Here is a 26,359-nt window from a genome sequence, read left to right as displayed (position 1 = left end):
CGAGTGGTCTAACTCCTGGTCTCCAGGTCGAACTCCTATCCAATGGGACAATTTGCATTTTAGGCTTTTATTATATAGGACTAGTGACCCCGTGCACAAAATTCATGCACATTAAAAGGGAATTAGAGAAAATATTTTAATATTGCTATTTGCCCTTTCTCTATAATAGAAGTGTCAGGGATGAAAGAAAATTAGCAAAATGTATATGAAAATCTTCCTCCTGTCAGAGTCTGGGGCGAGCCATGGGAACCAGAGTCAAGTCCCCGCCCATCCACTTACACCTTGAAATTGTGTGATACCCAGACCCGGCCGGCCCCACCCCCATTGGGCTAGATCCAGACCCAGTCGGCCTCACCCCCTTCAAGCCCTGCCAGGTGGGGAGTGCGGCCTCAGGTCACCTGGCCTGGCACCAGGGTGGGGGGCGAGGCCTGAAGTCTTCTGGCCCAGGCTGGGGCAAGGGACACGCCTTGAGGTCCCCATCAAGCCCTGCCAGGCGGGGGGCATGGTCTCAGGTGTCCTGGCCCGGCACTGGGGTGGGGGGTGCGGCCTGAGTTCCCCCATCAAATCCCGCTGGGTGGGGGGCGTGGCCTCAGGTCCCATGGCCTGGTACCAGGGCGGGGGGCGTGGTCTGAGATCCCCCATCAAGCCCTGCTGGGTGGGGGGCGTGGCCTCAGGTCCCATGGCCTGGTACCAGGGCGGGGGGCGTGGTCTGAGTTCCCCCATCAAACACCGCTGGGTGGGGGCGTGGCCTCAGGTCCCATGGCCTGGTACCAGGGCGGGGGGCGTGGTCTGAGATCCCCCATCAAGCCCTGCTGGGTGGAGGGCGTGGCCTGAGGCCCCCCGTCAAGCTCTGCCAGGCGGGGGGCACGCCTGAGGTCCCCCAGTCTGGCATTGGGGCAGGGGGCACGGCCTGAGGTCCCCTGTCAAGCCCCACCAGGTGGGGGGAGCAGCCTCAGGTCCCCTGCCCCGGCCCAGCGCCATGCCTGAGGTCCCTGCTGATTGCTCGTTAAGGCTCCTATGGGAACTCGGCCTTTGCTGTGAGCACAGCTATCTTGTGTTACAGCGTGACGGTCAATTTGCATATTCCCGCTTTATTAGATAGGATTCCTTTAAAAAAAATTCTCACCTGAGAGTATGCTTTCATTGATTTTAGAGAGAGGAACAGAGTGAGAGAAAGATCAAAGTAAGAGAGAAATATTTATTGGTTACTTTCAGTACTTGCCAGGACCAGGTATGAGACCTGCAACCTGGGCATGTGCCCTGACCAAGAATTGAACCCAAAACTAAATTCCTTTTTTTGGTCTGCTATTTAGAAGTTAGATACTTTATTTCTCTTCTTATAGTGTCTGTCCTTAAATTTTAATCTGTATAAGAAACTTTAATCTCTTGAACAACACAATGATTTTAAACCCCTTTAACTGTAGTCATCCCTCCACCATTTTACATGGTTCATTTTCAGTATTTTATTTCAATCTTACTTTATTTCCCAAACTGGACATTCCTGTTAGTGCTGTTTTATGAAGATAATGACTATTTACATGTATTCATATTTACCATTTCTTTGCTGATCATACCTTCTTGCGGCTTAGATTTTTGTTTTTTGCCCTCTTCTTCCTGAAGAATATCCTTTAAATTTTAACTTTCTAAATGAGAGTCTATTTTTGGTAAATTCAGTTGTTGTTTTTTTTGATGGTCAGAGAGTGTCTTTATTCAAAAATAAAGGCAAAATAAAAGTTTAGCTAAATATAGAATTCTAGGTTAACAGTTAATTGTTCTTGGCCCCTTTGAAAATATTATACTAATGTCTTCAAGTTTCCATTATTGCTGTTTTAAAAAGTGTATTAGTTTTTTATTACTCCCATAACAAATAACCACAACTTAGTGACTTAAAAGAGCACATATTTATTGCCTCACATTCTGTCGGTCAGAAGTCAGCTACGGGCCTCACGGGACTAAAATCAAAGTGTTAGCAGGCTTCATTCCTTTCCGGAAGCCTTTGAGTCGACTTCCTTGCTCACTCAGGTACAGGCAGAATTCAATTCCATGCAGTTAAAGGACAGATACCAGTTTCCTTGTTGTCTGTCAGCTGGGGCTACCCTTCCCTGCTAGAAGCTTCTTTCTGGTACTTGCACGTAACTCCCTACATCTCAGAACCAGCACAGGGCATCAAATCCTCTCCTGCTGCTATCTCTTTGACACAGCTAGGAAAGGTTCTCTACTGTTGAAGATATATGTGATTAAATTGGGTCCATCTGAATAATCTGGCTAATCTTCTCGTCTGAAGGGTAACCTTAATCACATGTGCAAAATTCCTTTTGCCATGTAAGGTAACACATTCAGATTCAGATAACAGTGTGGATATCTTTGCAATGGGCAGGGGGAGGACATTATTCTGCCTACCACAGACATATGCTGTCAATCTAATTGTCATTCCTTTGTAGATGATTTGGCTGTTCTCTCTGGCTGCTTTTAAGATCACTTCTTTGGTGGTGTACAGTTTCACTATGTTTCTTGGTATGGATTTTCTTTTGTCCTTATCCTTGTGGATATTGCCTCTCCTCCATTCTCTTTTGAAATCCATATTAAACATATACTGGTTATTTCAAAGCTGTCCTGTCACCCTCAGCTTTGTGCCGTAGGCCAAATCCACAGGCATATGAATACCTCAGCCTCATGTTCAAACCCTATCTCTGTAAACAGTCACCCTGAGGCCATTCTTTTTTTCTTTTTATTGATTCCAGAGAGGAAGAGAGGGGAAAAGAGAGATAGAAACATCAATGATGATAGAGAATCATTGCTTGGCTGCCTCCTGCATGCCTCCCACTGGGGATCAAGCCTGCAACCGGGGCATGTGCCCTTGACCAGAATTGAACTCAGGACCTTTTAGTCCACAGGCCAATGCTCTATCCATTGAACTAAGTCAGCTAGGGCCCTGAGGCCATTCTTGATGCAGACTGTTGGAGAGAGAGGTTCAATCAGGCCCTATAAGTACAGGTGGAACTGTTTAGGCAGGAAATTTGGGGGTTCCAGGTACCTATTATGTGGTTTAGGAGTGAGATATGCAGTGACCCTGTGGATCCCTCACTTTGTGGAGATGGGTACAGCTGGAAGAAGGCCAGAGTAGGGCCCTCTTGCCCATATCCAAGGGCAGTACCATGTGAGACAATAAACATGCTTCTTTTAAGAGGAAGAATGCTGGTTACAGTAAGAAGAGAAGGAAATGTGTTCTTGCAAGAGGTTGAGGATGTGAGAATCACAAGGTTTGGAAGTGTAGAGAAATATGGATTTCAGAATAGGCAAGAGTTGCATGGTGAGATTAGCTGGCCTCTACATTGCAGAACTGAAGACAAATTTGGGCAGTCACAGTGAATCCAGCCTTTATAAGAACTGCTAGAGGCCCGGTGCATGAAATTCATGTACTCAGAGGAGGGGAGGGGAGGGGGACCCTCAGCCTGGCCTGCACCCTCTTGCAGTCCAGGACTCCTCGGGGGATGTCCTACTGCCGACTTAGGTGTGGGGAGCGGGCCTAAGCCATCAGTCGGACATCCTTAGCGCTGCCACAGAGGCAGGAGAGGCTCCCGCCATTGCCACTGTGCTAGCCAGCTGTCAGCCCAGCTCAAGGCTTCTGGCTGAGTGGCACGCCCCCTGTGGTAGTGCACTGACCACCAGGGGGCAGCTCCTGTGTTGAGCGTCTGCCCCCTGGTGGTCAGTGTGCATCATAGCGACTGGTCATTCTGCCATTCAGTCGATTTGTCTATTAGCCTTTTATTACAGGATTCTCTCTGCATAAATACTCTTCGACTCTGCTCCCTATCTGCTGCATCCCTTACTTACCTGACTCTTCCAAATTTTTCAGGTCTCTGCTTTTGTTTCACTTTCTTTAGGAGGCCTTCCCCCAACCCATGGTCCCTCTCCCTCTTATATTTTCCCAAAGAATCTGTAATTCCTCATTCCAATTATACTTATTAAGTTGTCCATAGCTGCCTTTCTAATTAGTCAGGCTGAAAGCTGTATGAAGACATTTGTCTTGTCTAGCATCATATCCCCAGGATTCATAAAGTGACTGAAACACATCTGGTGGTCAAAAAATATTTGGTAAATTAATAATTTGGCCTAGTGGTACTTCAGTTGCATTGCTTGATATGGCTGAATTCACACAGGTTATCAGGAGAATATCAGCCTTTCGATGTCCTTCCACTTCAAATAATTTCATTTAACATGTGATTTTTCAAAGCAAAGGTGATTTATTTTGTTATCAAAAGCACTGCATAAGATTATCTGGAAAATATAAAATCATCCTGCTTTGTTACACTATCACCACTTTAGAAAATAAAATGGATTATATATTAGAAAAGTCTTTTTATTGCATGCAAAACATTTTTGCTATTATATTTAAGGAGGTGAAAGAACAACTTGAAGGAGAGGAATAATAGATGATGGTATACATCTATCCCAGCCCCAGGAGATAAAGACTAAGATGCTAGTAGTATGTAACTGGCCCCTTCAATAACCCAATTAGTCCATACAAACAACCCACTTAACACATTCAAACCACGCTTTGAGCCATCAATGGTCATTATTGGTTAGTCTACAAAGCAAGGCCATGCCAGTTGTTAAAATTCTATGGAGATTAATCAACAGGGCTACCTCTTGAGAGTTCCCTCAAAGTCGACTGTGGATACATCATTGGTTTTGATGAGTAATCCTGTGACCATACAGGATCTTGGATGCAAGTCCACAAATATCGGGGCATGGCCTGCACACTACTAAAAATAACAAAGATTTCTGGGCTGTAGATACTGTCAACCACACTGTCATGTCTATCTGTGGCTCCAGGACTCATTAGTGGGGGAATAATATTTTCCTGATGACCCTGACAGAAGGAGCCTATGAGTACTTCAGCCTCAAACACGTAGATCAGCTTATCTGTAGTAGATGTTTTCTTGACCGGGTATGCTAGGTTTCTGAGGTTCTTGATGAAGTATATGCCAGCTCCATACTGTGGGTCTGATAAAAGAAAAAAAAATGTAAACGGTTATTATGATCTGCAGAAACATATTGCCCAATTTGGGTACTAATAAATATTCGCTGTCTAGTTCCCCAAATAATCACTACTTTTTGGTCCTAAGTCCCTGTGTCTGTAGCAAAGATACCCAAAGTTGTTCCCTTAAGACACATTATCACTGATATCATCAATATAATAATAGCTTACATTTAAATATAACTTCCTTCCTTCCTTCCTTCTGTCCCTCCCCGCCTTCCTCCCTCACCTTCCTCTTTCTTTCTTTAATTTACTTGGGACTTAACCAAACACTGTATCAGGTTCTAGAGCAGCACTGAACAATAGAAATGTAACATAAGCCACACACATAACTTTAAATTCTCTAGTAGCCACATTAAAAAGGGTAAAAAGAAACAGGTGAAATTAATTTAATAATAAATTTATTTAACCTATTATATCCAAATGTTACCACTCCAACATGTAATCAATATGCAAAATTATTAAGGAGACATTTTACATTTTTTTATTTGGTAGCGGTCTTTAAATATAGTGCATATTTTATACTTACTGTGTAATTCAATTCAGATTAAACACATTTCAAATCTTCAACAGCCACAAGTGACTGGCTCATGGCTACCATATTGGACCGTACAGCTTTAGAGCTTTAAAAATGACTAAGACATGATCCCTATTCTCAAAAGTTCACAACGGGAACTCCCATCATAAAATATAGTACAATTTCATGTGGTAAGCAAGTATTTTGAGATAAATATCAAAGATTTCTTTCCTGGGAGTGTCTTCTTACTCTTTGTTCCTCCACCCACTGAATTCTTGCTACTTATACAGGGGCAAAATATATAAAGCTTAGAACAAAGTCATTTGAATATATATATGATACATATCATATATAATATATCATTATTTTTAATTAAAGCAGAAAATACGGTCTTGAAAGTATGGCCTTGACAGATTTTCTGAGTGAGGAAAAGAGTTTTTTGAACCAAAAGGATAAAAGCCTGAAGGATTCAGCGCATGGATTTTATACCACCTATAACAGAAAAGAGAACAACACAAGATATTCTAAGAGCAGTTTTTTCACTTCAAGATAAATGTTAAGTTCTTTCTCCCACCTTCTGGGAAGAGAAGAATCAGGGAAGACATAACGAGAACTCACTTCTCTGTCGTACTCTCTCAAGAGTGCCCTGGGAGTCAAGATGGTGAAGAACCAACAGAAACCTCAGAAGAACTAGGGGGACTTCCAGAGTAGAAGGGAGCATTGCCTGACTCTGCTGTTTGCAGCCCCCTCATCCAGCCTGGCACCTGAGTGGAAAGCAGCAATGGCCAGGGAAGATTTTCAGAAGGGGTGAGGCCTTCCACGCAAGACCCCACATTTCAGCTTCACTCAAACACTTCGCGTGCTATAGGAGGAACACAAACACGGCCTGGAAAGGAATTCCCTTGACATGAAAAACAGAGTGCCCTGTGTAGTCCCTACCTAAGAGCAAAGGGGACTGGAAATTTAAGTAAAGGAAGGTGCTAATGGCCAAAGGTGTTTTATCTAGCAGAGGACCCTGAGAGGCAGAGGACTGATGGGGCCATGAACCAGACCACCCTCCCCTCAATGCCTGTCCCATCATGGAGAACACTCTCAGAAGAGGAGAAGTAAAGGCAAAACCTTGCAGGAATTGAGTCTAAACTCCAAAGGGACTAGGGATACTCTGAAACGACTGAATTCATCTGTCAAGATGGAGTTTTCCACATCTGTTGCCTTGGGAGCATAAAAGGTAGGTGAATTCAATTATACAGCCATAAAGAAAACAAGTCCCATACCTGAATTTTGTAGAACTGAATTGGTGTACTTGTTAGAGTTACAGAGGCTGTAACAAAGGAATGGGGGGAGTGCAGGAACATAGAGAAGGAAGCAATTCACTGGGTCTGCAGGAGTTGGGGAAGGTGTCCACCAGGAGATGCCATTTGAGCTATGTCTTAACGAAGGAATAAGAATTTGCAGGGCTGACACGGGTGAAGAGGGAAGACATTCCACATGCAAAGGCACAGAGGCACGAGAGCATACAGCATACTCAGGAAACTAAGACGTTCATGGCCAGAGTGTTGGGGAACATAGTGAGTTATGAGGCTGGTGAAATAATGTGGGGCTAAGGCCTTCTGCACTCTGCTAAGGAGTCTGAGCTTTTACTTTCTAGGTAACTAGGAATGCAGATGCTAAACAGGCATGTAATTTTTTAGCATGATAATTCTGGAAGAGAAAAGGACAGGTTAATAGAAGTGTTTTGAGGCAAAAAAGGACCTGGTAATCATCTAGGCTTATGGGAAGGTAAACTAAGGCTGCAGGAAAAGAGAAGTGAGGCTGTGCTGAAAATTTTATTGAGAGAGAATCTGTGACTGCCTGGATATGAGAGAGAAAGGAAGGAATGGAGGATGATTCAGTTTCTACCTTAGAAGACCTCATAGATGGTGATGGTATCAGCCAGGTTAGGGAGTATCAGCAAGAAAGGAGAAAAAAAATAGCCTATGTCTTAGGGAAAAATACGGCCAAGAAGGAGTTCAGCTGGAGTTGGCTATGCGTCCATAGGTAGAAATGTCCAAAAGATAGTTTGAAATGTGGACCTGCAGGTCAGGAGAGAGAGGTGGTTACAGATGGAGAGGCAATTAGCCATATCTGCCAAAGGACTGAAAAGATGGCACCCGCTGGATTTGGAAAATAGGAAGATAGTGATGATCTTAGAGTATTTGAGTAGAAGGTGGTGATTGTGTGTGGGGGGGCGGGAAGAGTGGGGTGCAGAGGAGCCAGTTACAATGGTTTAGGAGCAAAAGAAGTGAGTTTTTAAGATTGCTAATGAAAGGACCATACCAATCATCACTTTCCTGATTGCACTGGAAGATTTCTTGGAGGGGATTCACTGATCAATTTTTACCTGCAGGAGTTGAGCATGCTCAATTTTTCCCCTAGGTATTGCTTATATTCTCTCTGGGGCAAAGAGATTTAAAAACTCTCTGCTTTCCAGAAATCAAGGATCATGCTACATATCTTGAAGGGTACAGATGAAGGGATTTCACCGACCAGGCAAAATCAAGCTGCATTGCTAGGTATCTCCCACAATAATTACAAAACTTCTTGGCCTCCTTTGAAGAGATCTAAAGGGGACACTACAGCAATGAAGTTAAGTTGTTGTTATTTTGTTAATCTCCACCCAAGGATGTTTTTTCCATTTCTTTTCAGAGAGAGTGGAAAAAAGGGAAGGCAGGGGAAAGAAACAGAGAAACATCAATGTGAGAGACACATCAATTGGCTGCCGCCCGCACGTGCCCCGACTGGGGCCGGGGATCGTACCAGGTATGTGCACTTGACCTGAGACCCTTTGGTGCATGGGCTGACACACTTAACTGCTGAGCCACACCAGCCAGGGCTGTATGCAATATTTTTGTACAACTGAAAAGAGACATGGAAGCCACACACAGAACTCTTATAGCTGAGAGGGATCTTAAGATGTTAGTCACTTCACCTGCCAGATGAAATCTAATTCATTCACTATCAGCCTATAGGAAATGAAGAGTATAGAAGAGAAAAGATCAACTTTATTAAGTTCAGGAAAATGCCCTTTTAATTAAGGGATTAGGATGGTTAGGTAGTGATAATAATTTGCTTGAGATAAGCGGGGTGGGAGGAGTGGGGGAAGAAAGAGAAAGAAAAGCTCCAGGGTACTCTGCATATAGGACACATAAACACAGAAAGGAGGGAACCTGAACTGTACATCTTACTGCAAATACTTTCATCAACATTAAACCCATCAGCAACAAAATATATGAAGGAAAATAAAAATAAGGACCCTTTCCAAATGACTTAACCATTAAATCCTAGTTGCAAATGATCCCCTCACCACAGCAACAAATGCTATTGGTGGAGAGTCCTCTGCTGATGTCTGCTCACCAATTCCCACACACAGTAGCTCCAATAATGAGGGGCTGACACCTACCGCAGGGCACTGAGTACATCCTTTGAAAGCCGACTCTGCCTACCACTTCGCAGAATTGCTGTGGGACTTGCTGAAACAACTGGTGGCTCACAGGTTTCCCACGCATTTTCTCTTCCATCATTTTCTTCTTTCTTTGGAAGGCAGCCATGAGAACCATGTTTTCTATCTTCTCTACCTGGAACCCAAGGGAATGAAAATCTGAATAAGAGACTGGAGAACTGCTACTTAAATGGCCTGATGCACTGCTTCAGAAATAAAGGCACTAATGTGCATATAGCTTTGCATGCAATTTGATTTTCATTTCAAATTACATAGGGGTCTCTCCTGGCCGCAGCCCTCTCCTAGCTTGATTTCTATCTCTTCAAAATTCCCTGTCCCTTCTTTGATGAATTCATTTAATAAAAATGCACTGAACAACCACTGTTAATGAAATGGCCAACAATGTATTTACTGTCTTTGCCCTCTTAAAGCTCATAGTTTAGTGAGAGATAAAAATAGGTACACAATTATAATAACACAGTGTGATAAGTTCTATTCCAGTCCTTTTATTTTGCATCAACATAGGCAGCTTTTAACTGGGTCTTGATCTATGCTTCTGTATATCCTGACATCATTTCTGCCTCCTATATCTTGGTATCTGCCCATCTCTAGCCTCCTCTCCATCTTATTTCTGAGACTCCGGTCAAATGAGCAGCTAGCTTACAGGTGTTTTTTGTTGTGTTTTTATTTTTTTTTTAGCTATGGAACAAATGGATTAATAGCAAGGCAAGTCAAATCTTTCCCTTAATTACATATACCTTTATAACCTGCAAGCCACAGTTTTCAAATTCTTTCTTCTGAGCCTGAATTTTTGGAGTTGAAAGCGTTAGACATTTCAGAAACTTATTTTCTTTCACTTCATCTTGGTGTATTGGTTGCTGTCCTAAAAATGAGTAACACAAAACACTTTTTCAATGCTCTGTGAGAGGCAATCCTATATAAAAAAGAGCTAATATGCAAATGGTCGTCACGCCCTCAAGCCCTTGGGCCAGAACTGCTCAGACACTCAACACTGGGAGACAGGAATGGGGACCAGCCAGGCACAAATGAGCTCGCAAGTAAGGAATGGGGACCAGCCAGGCTGCAGCCTGGGAAAGGGACAAGCCGCCCATCCCGCGGTCCCAGGCGCCAGCAGCTGGGGCTGTGGCCGGGAGAGGGACAAGCCACCCGCCCTGTGGTCCACGGTCCCCTGTGGCTGCGGCTGGCCTGGGTGAAGCTGGCCGGGTCATGGGTGCCTGCGGACAACCAGAGGGAGGGAAGCCCAGGTCCCGGATGCCTGCGATGGCCAGAGGAGGGGATCCTGGGTCCCGGGTGCAGGGCAAGACAGAGGTGGTTAGGGGCGATCAGGCCAGCAGGGAAGCAGTTAGGGGTGATCAGGCAGGCAGGCAGAGGGGTTAGGGGTGATCAGGCAGGCAGGCAAGCTGTTAGGAGCCAGTGGTCCCAGATTTTGAGAGGCAGTAGGACATCCCCCGAGGGGTCCCGGATTGGAGAGGGTGCAGGTCAGGCTGAGGGAGCCCCCCCCCCCCCCTGCATGAATTTCATGCACTGGGCCTCTAGTTTTACAAATAAGGAAATTAAAACCCAGTTATGTGACTTGCCCAATATTACACAGCTAATAAGTAAAGAGGTCCAAGTTATAAGCCTGACTTTCACCAGTGCCTTCTGTAAGGGGCAAGGCAGAATATTTGGCATGAACATCACTCATATGCCACTCCCAAGCAAGAAGAGCAAAATTTGGAGATTAAGACTAAATTGTGTCATGTATTTCCTCCCTTTCTCCCTTAACTTCCTTCCTTTTTTAAGTTCAAGGGACTACCTGTTATTGTCCAAAGAAGCTCCTTATTGGACTAAATGCACAGGTGGACAAAATGAAAATACCCCAAAAGGCTTACTTTCTTCCCGTTTGAGTTTGACTTTAGATCAAGTATACTAAAATGACCTAATGCCCAGCACATTTCTAATGGAGTGGGCTCAATTTAACTAAAAAAGAGGATGATACATCCAGAGAAACTCGCTAGAGCAGGGGTCCTCAAACTTTTTAAACAGGGGGTCAGTTCACTGTCCCTCAAACTGTTAGAGGGCCGGACTATAGTTTAAAAAAAAACTATGAACAAATTCCTATGCACACTGCACATATCTTATTTTGAAGTAAAAAAACAAAATGGGAACAAATACAATATTTGTATTTGCATGTGGCCTGCGGGCCGTAGTTTGAGGACCCCTGCGCTAGAGGGTCAAGTTGTAAATCTGGAAGGCGGGAAGGACAAAACACCATAGCAAAGGAACTCAAAGGCCAGGAAATTTCAAAGGAAGAGACTCTAAATGAAATCTGGAGAGCAATAGCTCACATTGATGAAGTATAGTATTAAGTCCAGTTGACTTGAGTTCAGCAAACATTTCCTGAATTACTATTACATGCCAGGCACTGGCTGGGCACTGGAGATTCAAAATCTATAAACTTGCTATCAGAAAAGCTTGCCAGGAAGGATTAAAAGAACAACACAATAGAGAGGCGATGCCTAACTTCTATCATTTAAATTTTATTCTGATGGATAGTTGATGTTCTCTGTAGTAAGAGCTCATTTCAAATTTATCCATTTTGTTAATGATGATCCTAATCTGGTTAAGAGAGGATGAGTCTGTATGAACCTCTGAAACTTAGTCATCAGCTACTAAAAATGCCACCTTTGCAGCAGAACAAGGAACTTACTAGTATATGGCTAAGTTGCCAGTAGCTGGAGGAGGGCTCAACCTTATAAATGCAGTTAAAGTGATGCTACAAGCTTTACAGGAGATCAATATTTCTTTGTCTCTTGTTCTCTTGAGAGGTATCAGTGTCAGTTTACATATTCACAGACATTACACTTTAAAAGCTAAGTAGAAATCATAATCTTGGGTCTCATTCTTGCATATGACTTTTGTCCATCTTTTTGGACACTGAGTTTTCTGTGGAATGTGGACACAACGTTTACTGCAAACTCCCACTCATTTTGACCATTTCAGCCTAAATAATTTTTATAAACACATAGTGAAAATAAGGTGTCCTTTAAAATCCTGCATCTGAATTGCTGTACTAGATCCATTCTCCACAATACAACCAGTGATCTCTCTAAAATACAAGTCTAGTTAGGGTGCCTCTCCTAGGTGCTCCCAGAGCACTTTCACCCTCTTTCCTAACTAACCTTGCTTGCTTCTCAGAATCCCCAATTAGATTCTTAGTGAAAACAATGTCCATTTTATCACTGTATCCTCAGCACCTAGAACAATGCTTGGTACATATCATAGATGCAATATTCATTAGCTGAATAAGTGAATGAAATAAGCCTCTGTCTCCTAAGGTGGTGATTTCAATGGTATAATTTCCTAGTTAGCTCTAGGACTATGTTAAAAGGATCTTTGCAGACCTCAATTCCCCATCATCTCGATGGATTTTTGCTCCACTAAATGGGTGCTGTTTGCATGTACTTAATAGTACCAATTAATAATATATTTTGGTGAGAAGGCTCAAAGTAAGTAATTTTAGGGCTCCTAAGGTTTCCAGCAACAGATAAATGCACTAAAACTCAATTTTTTAAAATCAGTGGAATGTGTCTACATTTGAACATTCCATCTGCAGAATTAGATATGTTTTTTCCCCCTACTGCCTAGGAGTGGGTTACCCTAGGCTTTCCATGTAATTGCCTCTTAGGTAATCTAAGTCATCATAAGTAAATCCAATTGTGTGAGTGTGTGTGTTCATTTACTAATAATTAACCCTGCTGGTAGAAACAGAGCCCCAAAATGGTTATAAAAGTTTATGGCCTAGCACAGAACCTGCACAGTTTGCTCTCTTTTCTCTTCCATTCTCTCTCTTATCCACATACAGACATACATAATCACACTCAAAAGGACAGCTGGGAGAGCTGACTTTCCAACTAAAGAGTAAGTTACTCACCTGCCAGGCTCCAAAGGGCTCGCTCCTTTTTTTTTGCTATTTCCTCTTGAACTTGACACAGCATTCGTTCAATTTTCATAACCACCTCAATGAGGTCAGCCTGGGCTCCTTCAATCTCTAAAGTTGCCTTTCCTGGACTGATAGTCTCTGTGATAGAGACCCTTGAGGTTTTCTGAAGCTGAGACAAAATGTCATGTTCCTTTTTTCCAAGGGAGAGGATATGATTATTCTCAATGATGTGCTTATCCTGGTGGGTCAGTATCCTTTGGATCCATTCTTCGGCCTCAATCATTTTTTCCCGGTTAGAGCCCATCAGATGGATGGCAGGAGATTTAGCTTTTAGTTCATTTTCTCGGTTCCCTCTGACCTCCTGGGGGACTGATAAGACTATCATAAACAACCACAGAAGACAGGTGGGTTTTAAACCAGAGCAGAACAATACACCATGGCCAGTGTTTGTCCCAGGATATTGTCACTGTTGTTGGCTGTGGCAGCTTCAATTAAGTACTTTGTCTGAGAGCTGTGTTGGGTATAAAGGAAATCTAAATGTATGGTTTACAGTTTCCCTGAGTTGGGTTTATCATGTCCTGCCCCTTCTGTGTTGCATTTACCAATTCACAGATGAGTTCACCTTGTGATCTCACTCTGGATTTTGACCAACTATTATTTCCTGCTGAATGGGATTTTCCTCAACCTCTTACTAATCCCAGGTTTAAAATCAAACATCTCAGAAAGCAACAGAGCTAAAAGAGTAAAATTCTTTTTAAAAAATGTATTTCTGATTATAAAAAGAATAGATGTTTATTACTGAAAAATTAGAAAATTATCCAAGTATAATGAAAGAAGGAAATACCCATAATTCCACTACCTGCGATTCTTATTTACATCTTATCTGTGTGTGACAGGACATTTCACCTCTCCACAAGCACTGGGAGCTTAGCAGCTCCTGCTGCTGGACACAGTCTATCCCAGCAGAAAAAGAAACAGAATTTTATTCCAACCCACCCATGTATACCTCTCTCTGCAACCCCCTCCACAAGGAGTAAAGATATATATCAAGAAGAAGAATCTCTGATGGATTAGGGTGACTCTGAACCCAAATTCCAAAAGAAAGGGGGGGGGGTGTGGACCAGTTGAGAGAGAATTTATAGGTGAAGCAGCACCTAAAATATATAAAGAATTCCCTCAAATCATTAATAAAAAGAAACAACCCAATAGCCAGCTGGGCAAAAGAATTCACAGAAAAGGAAACACAAATGGCCCATATATGTGTGAAAAGATGTTTCTCTTCATTTGTAACCAGGGACATGAAAAACTACCCACCAATTGGCAAAAATTCATAAGTCTGACAATCTCAAGTGTTGGGAAGGACACAGAGCAACTGGAACTCCTATGTATTTATGATAGATGTAAAATTGGAGCAACCATTCCTATAATTATATTATTTAGAAAAACACTGGCACATGTGTATCAGGGGATGTGTACAAGAAAGTTCACATTCTTATTTGTAACAGCCAAGAACTGGAAATAACGCATGCCCTTCAACAATGGAATATTATTATAGCAATGGAATGTAGTGAATTTAGCTACGTGGACGAATCTCAGTAACATTTTGAGGGGAAAAAGTAAGTTGAGCGCTTACTATGTTCTAGGCATTATTCTAAGAGCTTTATATATTTTAATAGAGGCCCGGTGCACGGCATTCGTGCACTCAGGTGTGTGTGTGGGGGTGTCGCTCAGCCCGGCCTGCACCCTTTCGCAGTCCAGGAGCCCCTAGGGGATGTCCAACTGACTCCTGGGAGCGGGCCTAAGCCACAGTCAGACATCTTTAGTGCTGCTGCGGAGGCGGGCTGCTGCACTTGCCAACCATCAGCCCGGCTTGTGACTAAGCGGCATTCCCCCTGTGGGAGCGCACTAATCAGCAGGGGGCAGCTCCTGCATTGAGTGTTGGCCCCCTGGTGGTCAGTGCGCATCATAGCAACCAGTCGTTCCATCATTTAATTGATTTGCATATTACCCTTTTATTATATAGGGTTCAATCCTCACAACCCAATGAGATACTATTAGTACTATTAGTAGCCCCGTCTTACAAATGAAGACACTAACTCAGAGTTATTAAGAAACTTGCCTATGGTTTTAGGACTAGTAGGTGGTGGCCAGGGAGTTAGTAGGTATGGGCAGTCTGATTCCAGTGCTCACACAATTCTGCCTCCCAGTAAGTGATTCCAGGATAATAGCGGTAATTAGCATATTTTACCTAATGTAGTGGTTGGGTGGTATCAGGGACTATGGAGAAGTATCAGGACAGATTTCAAAGTGTGTGTGGGGGAATAGAAGATGGCCTCCTCTGAGTAAAAATCAAAGTCAGTGTCTTATACAACACTAAGAAGTGTGTGTGTGTATGTGTGTATGTGGGGCGGGGGGGGGGGGGTGTTTCTTAAATTGGAGGCATACTTTTTTTTGAGCCCTTGTTCTGCTTGGGAGCTTACATTACTTTTTAGTAGAAAATAAAAACATGTGTTGATACTTCTTTAATCCATCATCATCAAGAAAGAAGAATTGTTCTAGGTAACTACATTGTTCAGATCACTAAAGTTAAATAGTTTAACTTTTCCTTGGTTACCTGAGATCATTATTTTATTTTTTGTCTATTTGTTTTTTGTTTTTAAATCCTCACCCAAGGATATTTTTCCATTGATTTTTAGAGAGAGTGGAAGGGAGTGGGACAGAGAAACATTAATGTGAGAGAGACAGATTGGTTGCCTCCCAGTATGAGGTGTGCAGGAGGCAGCCAATCAAGGACTCTCTCTCATCACTGATGTTTCTATCTCTCTCTCCCTCTCCCTTCTTCTCTGAAATCAATAAAAATATATTAAAAAAAAGAAAAAGAAATGTAGTTATAAGACAGAGGTAAACATTCTCCAGCCCCCAACAACCAGGATTGGTTTAGTTCAGTGATCCCCAAACCTGCTTCCGTATCAAAATTGATTAGGGGGCATTGAAAAATATACATGCTTGGCCCAAGACCCAGAGTTCCTGAATCAGAATGTATAGAGTTGGGGCTTGTTGGTGTGTTTGTTTTTTAAAGTTCTCATCATGATCCTAGTGATTACTTATGCTTGGATAGCATTGGGTTAATCCATTTATTATTATCTGTTATTCCTGAGATGTGTTTTCTATAATTATTACAGAGTAACTCCATTTAGATGTTTGCATATTCAGAGCAGAAAGAGTGCTGGCTAAGTCAGTTTGTGAAGGGCAGAACTTTTTCTTAGAAAAAAATTATAGATGGCATTTGTAAATGAACTATCCACACTGTGAATTACCTAATGCTACCTTGCCTCACTCTGCTCATATCATAAAACTGGACTGAACAAGAACATGGCCAGATATAGAGCAGGTTGGTATCTAAGCAGGAGCACAATGAGATATATTTGGCTTCTTTATTCTTCTTCTCCTCCCTTCCATTAGTTTAGATGATCAAGAATAGAATGAGCCTAGGATGGGAGAAGCTGCTTGTAGCTCCATGAATTTCTTACTCACCACTGTAATTGTTGGGGAGCCTGGACTTAATCTTCTCCATTGCAGTGCTGAAAGCCTACAAGAAGCAAAACAGAGCAGAGCAAGGGCTTTTAGTCATTGTCATCAAAATCCCTCCCTCTACCTGTACACACCACACTTGACCTCATCCACTCTGTGAGTCCCCATTTCCGCTGCCACAAATCTAAAGCAGCCTGTAGGAAAATCTCGGGGAATAACAAGTGCAGCACCACAATCTGTTAGAACATGTACGAGAACCAAGGTTAAAAAAAATGGAAAGAAAACCAATAGGCAGATGCTCTTGTAGTTAATAAAACATAAATTTATCTTTAAAAAACTACACACACATTGCCTTTTCTGTAGACTGAATAAATGATCAATTCCTTTAAAATCCTTAATATTGTATCTGGCACATAGAAGATATTTGTCTATTTTAAAGAAGCTCATCTCTCCTAGAGTTTCGAATTACCATATCCTTTTTTAAAGTTGATACAATTGGCAGTAGTTACTTCATGGAAAAGATGGTAAATAATGAGGTGAAAACAAGATTTTGCTTGGCATCTGAACTTATAAAATTTCTTAATCTGTAGGCCATTTTTTTTCATAAATCATATTCGCAGCTTCTATTTCCAGAGCCAAAGGCCCTCCATCTTACCATATTTTATACCTGGAGAGGTCATTATGGGGAACTTCCCTGCACTCCCTGTCCAAGAACTTGGAAATAAAACAAATGAGATAACATTATCTGCTGATAAATAGATTAAGAATAGCTGCCATAAACAAAATGGATAAAAATCAGCTCTCCCCCAAAGTCCCTTTAAATGTCAGTATGTGTTTCAGGATGAGAAATCAATTAGGCAAGGCTTTCGAATTAAATTGGAAAGAAATCTATAATGTAACCAGCAGCAATAACTTAGAAGAATGTGTGGATACCAAGCAGATGGTCTGCAAGAAGTTTGGAAAAGTGGAATTTGGAAGTCTTCCAGCTCTGTCCACAAATGACCAATGCCTAAAGTGAAGGGTGCTACTGGTGTGTTCCTTATTCTGAGACTACTGTCTGGCACAAGGTAGATACACAATAAATATCTGTTAAATAACCAAATGAACGACTATCCATCACCTTTTACAGATACGCGGCTCCAACCAGGACCCTTTATCACCATGAAATACTGGTGAGCACAAGCATTTCAGCCAGCTGGGAAGTATTACTCACTGAATGTTAAGTGAGTGTAGTGTAGGCTGGTCATCCGGAGTCAGGTCAACTCTGGATGTCTAACAAATCCATTTTCTGAAATGTAGGGACTTGCCTCTGTAGGTAAGGCCCCTGTGAGAAATGTGTAAGTTGCCCTCTGATCTTTCTGAACACAAAACTCTCACTGAAAGACTTATTTAGGAAGCAAAGATGTACTTATCAGAAGGCCAGAGGGTATACATATGTGTGCACACACATCATGCCTCCACATGGATGTAATGTATGGCTGATACTGAAATGAACCTGAAGGAATGGTGCATGTTAGGGTATAGTGTCAGTTACTGTGTAAGATCGTCCTCTCCTTTGAGTCACAGAACTGAAAGATGTGTCATCTCCCCATTTATTTTGTTCTGTTTTTCTTTAGTGGTTCAGAACACAGGCTTTTGGGACAGACAGACCAGGTTGGAGTCTTGGTTTGGCCATTTGACTAGCTGTGTGTAGTTTTCATTTGTAAAATGGAGATGACAACAGTGGCTTCACCTCAGGTTTAGGGGGGAGAATGGAATGAGACAGCTTCTTAGCACAGTACTTGGCTGATGTAATACACAGCAGCTATTTTTATTATTAGCCCTCAGACTGTGGTCAGTCTTTCTACTTTTGTTGAACTGCCATGTACACTTTTACTATAGGTTGGAAAGAATGAACTTTCTTTTCTAGACATGGTTAATTCTTCTTGTAGGGATGGGGTACTTCATGAATAGTTCAAAGATATACCCAGGGCCCAATTATAGTCCTCTGCTTCAGGGGAACTGGTGAATTTCATTTGAAGGACAGGATGATTCATTTTATCAAGAAGGCGAGCTATTTCACGGGGTAATTCACCACCATGTTCTGTGAATGAGACACAGTGGTAAGCTGGCACTGGCTGATATTGGCTTACAAGAGCCCATTGTTCACGTATCCTCTCACCTCCACCTTCAGTGGTGTCACATGGATCGTTTGAAGTCAGCAGGGGAAATCAGCCAACACTACAAACCTCCTTGTGTCTAGTCAGGCAGCAAAAGGAATAAGAACTTTTACACTTGTTCCAGGAAAGAGCAAGCTGGAACCAATATGTCTGTTTTCCTGTACAAGGAGATAAAATGGCAACCACCCACATAAAGACAGGCTGGGGGTGGGAAAGAGGACTAATGTTCAGAGCCACGCTCTGGGCCAGGCCCTCAGAAGGCCCTTTATACCCAGAACCCAGACACATGCCGGGGAAATCGCACTAGCACATCGATGCTGCTGTCGACAGAATCAGAAACCTATGCCTTCAAAACCTAGTGTAAGGTGCTGTACCTTACCTCATTTCTTTTTCAGTCTTTCTAACATCATTAAAGTCCTTTTGGAAAATGCCAGCTAAGTGAGAATGAAGCAAAAAAGATAGTACTCTAAGGGCAGAACAGTACAGCAATATATACTAATCATGCTGAATATGTCAGTGACCTATTCACATGTGAGTAACTCAGCTGATCTGGCCACTCAAAAACAAAAAGCTGAGATGAAGTGAAATCAAAAGAGGCACTCAGACACATAGACACACTTCCCTACACCACAGGGGCTTTCCCTCTGAAGCCAACCATAAGTGAGTTAGGAAAGAATAGAATGAATTTGAGGACAGTACTCGGGACATGGCAAAAGTAGTCAGATACGCCCTTACTGTTAAAAAACTAATCTAATTGGAAAAAAGATAACAAACAATTCACTTAATTTAGTATTCAGTTCAGAACTCAGTGAACCTTCAGCCCATTACAGTTACTATAACAACTAACCTTCATAGAGGACTTACTGTACATGAGGTACTGTTTTAAGTTATTACATGTATTAACTCCTTGAATTCTCACAACAGCTCCGGAAGATGGTGGTTATTACCCCTATATTAAAGTTAAGGACTTGCCCAAGGATGTTGATTGATTGGAGAGGAAAAGACAAAGAATTTGTTTTAAATATGTTGGATTTAAGATGACAGTTTGATATCTAAGTGGAAATAAGAGAGGGTTGGTGATGTGGATCTGAAGTTGATTCAGAAGATAGGACTCTGTAGAAGTTATGGCAGAAATGTAAGAACAGTTGTGTTCTTAGAAGAAGAAAGAAGAGAGAGGAGCATAGGACCCTACATTGAAATTAGGAATTTGCTTACCTTTAAGGACCAGAGGGAAGAATAACTGCCAACAAAGGAAAAGAGTGAAGCGAGGTAGTGGGTTAAACATGGTTTCTCTAATGGCATTCCAATGTCTCATACTAATACAGGAAGGTCTGAGGTGGACAATTTACAAAAGTTAAGTTTCACTAAATTAGAAAAATCACCATGCCATACAGCTTAACCCCGGGCCTTACATGGATACTAAACAGATGTTGAATGAATGAATGAATGAATGAATGAACTGTAGGACATTTCTAAGATATTAACTTACCTTGTATACGTGCAGGTTTTTAGGAAAGATCACAAACTTTATAGTTAGTTGTTTTCCAGGATGATTTTGGGCAAACTTTAAAACTTCCTCACACATAATCTGTGCTACTTTATTGTCCTCAATACCAATGCCTCCAGCCCCAAGAGCAGGAAAGGAAATGGAAGTCAGATTTAGTTGAAGGCATTTTTGCAAACACTCGTTCACTGCACGTTTCAATATCTGAAGAAAAAAACACAATTTTAAGATCAGCCTTCAAGTCAAAAATAAGATTTCACTTACCCCTTGATCCTGCCCATATTTAACAATGTTAATCTTCACTCTCCCTCAGGGTCATGTCCATGCCTCCTCAGAGGGCAGACAAAGTCCCACTCCATAGGGAACCCATTACAGCTATAAGGTTAAATGATGAAAAATGAAAAGGTTGAAGAAGCTGAAGTAATTGGTCCTTTTTGTGCTATTCAGGACCTTTGGGCACCATGATTTCTCCCAGCTTATGTAGTCTTGTTGACCTGCCCAGGTCAGAGAGCCAATCATCAGTTTATCCCCACTCATCTGTCACTACCAGGTCAACATAAAGAGCTCTTGGGAGTTTAATAAAGGAGGCAGAGGTTAAAAGGAATAAGCAGCGTTTATTCAAAGTCTTTTAAGGTCTGCCATGTATTTCTCCTTGAGAAGTACTAGTATATTTGGCAGATTTAAACTTTCTATCAATGTTTCAACATCCAAATGAATACTAATACAGGAAGGTTGTCCATGTAAGGACCTTAGAAAACTGAGAAATAGAGATGATAGGGATTACAGGGCCCTCTAGCTAAGAAAGAACCGGAAATGGTGACAAAACAGATAGACAAAGGCAGGTGGGAAGACACCACAGGGAATAGATCTGACAAGAATGGCGCTAGAAGGGAAATCCACGTCCTCCTGGAAATTAACAGTTGGAAGGAAACATAGAGAGGCCGACTCCCAGGCCCCCTTAGGAAAAGGCCTACAGGGTACAGTGTGGTGAGGTGAACAGGTGTGCAGAGGGATGTTTCTGTGCCTATCCGCGGTAAACCCATTTAAAATTTAGACATGTGTTAGGTTATATTTTAGATTAAACTTCTTAAGATAACTTATTAAGACAACAACAGCCCTAGCCGATTTGGCTCAGTGGATAGAGCGTTGGCCTGTGGACTGAAGGGTTCTGGGTTCGATTCTGGTCAAGGCACATACCTAGGTTGCAGGCTTGATCCCTGGCCCTGGTTAGGGTGCGTGTGGGAGGCAACCAATTGATGTGTCTCTCTCACATCAATGTTTCTTTCTCCCTGTCTCTTCCCCTCCCTTCCACTCTTTCTAAAAAAATCAATGGAAAAATATCCTCGGGTGAGAATTAACAACAACAACAAAAAAGACAACAAAAGTTATTTAGTATTTCAAATTTTTACAGGAGTAGTAGAAAATGGGGATTATACAACCTGATAATATTTCATTAATGTAATAGTATGATGGAAATTCAACAAAGACTACACAGACTGTCAAGTTACATAAAGATAAATTTATTTTGAGCTTACCAGATCTCGGTCAGAATATGTTGGAAGCCACAACACATGGAATACACACTGACAGGACAATTTAAATCCTTTTGTCCACACTACCAACTGGGAATCCTGAGATTTCCGCTTCCTGTTTTTGTGAAATTCGTCTTCTATTTCATGTCCTGCTTGTTGTAGAATTGACTTCGACACAGGACCAGCTTCAAAATTAAAAGGTGGACTTACAGAATTAACAATTACATCTGTCTGCAAAGGGAAAAAATGGACAGGATTCCTTTTTAAATTACTTTTTGTTCAATTACTAATTTAAGTCTTTATTTCCCTGAAGAGCTTTGAAAAATACTTCTGAAGATCCTAAGTCCACAAAAATATCATTTAATAATGGATAGAAACTCATATTTCCAAAATGTGATCATTTGATTAGTCTGTTTATCCTATTCAGTAATTAGGCAAAGTGTGTGGATGGTACAATTTTTATTGCAAACATCTATCAGTCCCTTCCTGGCTTATCCCTCCCATATTCCCAGATTCTGAACATTCCCTGTGATTTATTTTAAGCTTTATCAATGAATGGTTTCATTCCTTGCCCCACTGTCATCTCTTTTTGCTATTTTTGTGTGAATTTTCTGTTTTGTTTTAAACAGAGTGGAAATAAAATTTCTCAGGAAATTTTCACCTCCTATTTTGTTTAAAGGTGAGTAGTACATAGTTAAAAAAAGTACAAATGAGATAAAAAAAGTCTTCAGTGAAAAGGAGGCCTCCATCTTGGTGGGGTCCCCCTATCCCCCACTCACCCACCTATCCTACAGGCAATCACTTTATCAGTTTTTCATCTGTCCTTTCAGAAATAGACTGTAGAGCCTGGCTAGTGTGGCTCAGTGGTTGAGCGTCAACCTATGAACCAGGAGGCCACGGTCTGATTCTCGGTCAGGCCATATGCCCGGGTTGCGGACTCCATCCCTAGTGTGGGGCATACAGGAGGTAGCTAATCAATGGTTCTTTCTCATCATTGAAATTTCTATCTCCCTCTCCCTCTCTCTTCCTCTCTGTTAAAAAAAAGAAAGAGACTGTATATTCACCTGGGCTGTATTTTAAGTAATATTACCTAGTTAACTCTAAGAACTGTGCTAACAGGGTTGTATCCTTTTTCTCCCTCATGCCCAAAAGTCCCCCTAAATAATCTTGATAGTTTTGGCTCCCTTTGGGGGTAACTTATGTATTTCTCATAGATGTTAATGAATGCTTCACTTTGAAAGTACAACCAGAATTTGCAATTTGGGGGTATTGGGGGGTACTGCTTCCTTTTTAAATTTTAAGGTTCCTAATGTTTTTGGCAATAAATAAATACAATAAAATTTTAGTTAAATGAAAAGTTATTTAACAAGGATGTTTCCACTTTAATTTTAAATGGACATATTAATGATATCAAATAAATACAGTGGAACCTCAGTTCTTGAACTTAATTCATTCCAGAAGACTGTTCAAGAAGCAGTTTGAAAACGGAATCATTTTTCCCAATAGAAATAATGTAAATTAAATTAATCTGTTCCAGACCCCCAAATGATTTCCTGTTTCTTATATACAGTATATGTCTAAGCTCTATTGTTGTTCTCACTACTTTCTTTTTATTTTGCTGCTATCACTAACTTTCTTAGAACCCATGAGATTTACTGTACATATCCTATATATGAAAAAGCTAATATGCAAATCAATCGAACAGCAGAACAACCAGTCGCCATGATATGCACTGGCCACCAGGGGACAGATGCTCAACACAGGAGCTGCTCCCTGTTGGTCAGTGTGCTCCCACAGGGGGAGCGCTGCTCAGCCAGAAGACTGGCTCACGGCTGGAGAGTGCAGCAGAGGTGGTGGGAGCCTCTCCCGCCTCTGCAGCAGCACTAAGGATGTCCGACTGACATCCTCAGGGACATCCCCTGAGGGCTCACAATCTGTGAGAGGGCTTAGGCCGGGCTGATGAGGAACACCCCCCACCCCTGCAGAATTTCGTGCACCAGGCCTCTAGTTTAATAAGCAGCAGCAACAACAAAAAAAACACGAAATAATGACAGTACAATTTCCTGAGATGTTAATAACTCAAGGTTTAGCAGCAAACTGACTCATACTCATGCAATCTCTTCTTTGTTTGTCACCTGAGAGATGTGTGACTGATCATACATGTATCAGCATGAGAGAGTTCTAGAACCTAAGTTCTGTTTGACAACCAAGACATTTTTCATGAACAACTTGTTCTAGAACCGAACTGTTCAAGAACCGAGGTTTGACTGTATCGCATTTTGTGGGGAACCCCTCAATCTTCATTCTAATTGTCTTGCAGGCAGTATATGGTATTTTTTCATGTATGATTAAGTCTATTTGATTGCAGCCACAGGAGTCTTAAGTGTGACATTGTTGATCCAGAAAAGAAAAATAATTCTCTGTTGCAGTTCCTGCTACCTGCTTCCTCTTTCACTTATTCATCAATAATTTGCTCAACCCCTAGAAGCAGGCCCAGACTAGGCTTTGGGGTTACAGAGATGAACAGCCATGATCCCCATCCTCAACGTACTCTATGCCTAACAGGGGCGCTGCACTAACCCAGAAATACTTAAATTCATTGTTACCCTGACTCCCTCCCCTTCCTGCCAGAGCCTTCTCCTTTGTGCCCAAGGAATCCTGGCTAAATGCTAAGTCACACTTTGTATCATTCATGGCCCCTGGCACAGAGCCATATACTCAGAATACAACTTATAGCTCCACCTGGTCCAGCCCATTATTTTCTATCCATCATTCTCTGTGTCTCTCTAATAAAGTCATTCTAACAACCAGGCCACACCTCCTGCCAATTCATATCTATCATAACTTGAGATCAGATCCAAAACACACATCTTCTGAAGTAATCTTTCTTGGTCCACCACACTCTTGTCACAAAATTGACATACTCTTAAATATTGTGAATTCATTGTATTAATGAATACATTGTTTACTATTGGTAGGTTGCTTCAGAAATGTTCAGATGGTTTGTTTCCCAATGAGATTTTTCAAATAGAGAATTTTTTAACATAAAAAGAGTATAACAGATTATAAGTTCCTTGGAATCAAAGATTGTTTTATTTCCTCATGGTGCCTAAGAATAATAGCAATAATAGTTATAAATACTTGTCATGTGCCAAAATTGATTCTAAGCATTTTATGTGTATTAATTCCAACTCTAAGATATAAGTCTTATTATTATCTTCATTTTCCAGGTGAGGAAACTGAGGGCCCAAAGATAAAGTAACTAGATTCGTGTCACCCTGCTAGTAAATGGCACAGCTAGTATTCAAATCCAGATGGCCTGTCCCTAAAGTCCATACTCTTAACCTTAACGAGATTAAACAGTGTTTGAAATAGTTTATACTCAAAACGTACTTGATAGGTAATAAACAGTTCAGGGATGCCCTTTGGCAGTGCAAGAGAATAGGAACAAAGACTTACCTGCTGCAGTTCAATGTGGCCTTGGACAATCTGGAGAGTCATGCTGTTCATAACCACTGTATTGGAAGGAAGGATGGCTCCCTGACTCACAACCATCGTATAGGAAGGAAGGATGGCTCCCTGACTCACTGAGGACCCCAGCTCATTACTCCCTAGAATGTCTTCCGAAGCAGTTTTAAAGGCAGCAACAGTGGGGTCCTCATTGCTTACCAGATGAATTTCTTTTAAATTACTGGCCGGTGGCTTCCCTTGGAAATAAAGGCTGATAGTTCTCACAATGATCCGTGTACACAAATCCAGAGGGAACTGGAAAATCCCAGAGCTCAGGGCTGGAATTGCTACTGTCTCCAGGTTTGGAAAGCCATGGGTGACACGATTCAGAATATTTACCATGGCATTTTGCAGATCAGCTTGACATCTCCCTCTCTCCCACGCCACCCACCGAGGCCCAACGGCATGGACAATGTGTTTGCAGGGAAGTTTCCCTGGTCCTGTGACAGCTGTCCCACCAGTTTGTATTTTACCATGTGTGGAAATATACCAATCACTCTCCTCTTGGATTTCTTGGCCGCCAGCTTTCACCAGGGCCTGCGCCAGGCCTCCTCCATGTCTGAGTTCTTCATTGGCTGCATTCACCACAATATCAACAGCATGTCTGGTGAGATCACCCTTCCAGACAGATAGCTCTGGTCCTGGAGTCAGTCTTTTTCTGAAGACTTGTCGAGACTCACTGTTACTTTCCTGGGCTGGAGAGACCAGGGTAGACACACAGCCAAATTTATTCCGGAGGACTTCACACAGCTGACTCTCATTATTTTTTAAAATTTTAAAGTCATTGTGATCAATGGGTATTTGCCAACTACCGTTTTCTCCAAGAATGTCAGTCTCTGGAAAGGAGAGATTAAAAAAAAAAAAAAAAAATCAAGAACCGGTCAAAAGTTCCTTTGAAAAGAATGTAATTCCACTTCACATCAGAAAACTGAGTGTCCCATATACAAAAGAGAGATGAACTCCCTCTACTCCTCTTCCTCATTCTCTTTCTCACGTAGATATGTAATTAGACCAAGAATGTCCAAGAGTTTTCAATGGTAAATCATCCATAAAGTACTTAGTCTTGTGTCTGGCATACAGTACATACTCCATAAGTGGTAGCTACGCTACCATGATACAATGATGGTGTTAAGAAAACAATGCG

The 26,359-nt window shown here is 41.8% G+C and overlaps 1 protein-coding gene across 1 annotated transcript; it reads right to left on the bottom strand.

The window, feature by feature from the left end:
• Positions 1-4,229: 4,229 nt before the first annotated feature.
• On the bottom strand, positions 4,230-26,001 carry PARP9 (poly(ADP-ribose) polymerase family member 9). Its single transcript, XM_081088534.1, has 8 exons — positions 25,165-26,001; positions 21,709-21,936; positions 20,159-20,377; positions 16,514-16,568; positions 12,971-13,348; positions 9,795-9,919; positions 8,998-9,172; positions 4,230-5,007 (listed from the first exon to the last, which is right to left on the bottom strand). The coding sequence occupies exons 1-8, from the start codon at positions 25,555-25,557 to the stop codon at positions 4,631-4,633; spliced, it is 1,950 nt and encodes a 649-aa protein (XP_080944660.1). The 5' UTR covers positions 25,558-26,001; the 3' UTR covers positions 4,230-4,630.
• Positions 26,002-26,359: the final 358 nt, after the last annotated feature.

This window comes from Myotis nattereri (genome assembly GCF_964212035.1).
Source record: "Myotis nattereri genome assembly, chromosome: 3".
In the NCBI taxonomy this organism is placed as follows: Eukaryota; Metazoa; Chordata; class Mammalia; order Chiroptera; family Vespertilionidae; genus Myotis; species Myotis nattereri.
Note: the sequence above shows the minus strand (reverse complement) of the source record. Positions and strands in the feature narration are given on the sequence as shown.

Excerpts from the sequence above, each read along its gene's own strand:
- PARP9 (XM_081088534.1), bottom strand. The coding sequence starts at position 25,557 with ATGGTAAATATTCTGAATCGTGTCACCCATGGCTTTCCAAACCTGGAG. Across the intron at positions 16,569-20,158 it reads AAAACCTGCACGTATACAAG|GCTTTCAGCACTGCAATGGA; the intron begins GTAAGTTAATAT and ends TGCTTCTTGTAG. Across the intron at positions 5,008-8,997 it reads GATGTACTCAGTGCCCTGCG|ACCCACAGTATGGAGCTGGC; the intron begins GTAGGTGTCAGC and ends TTCTTTTATCAG.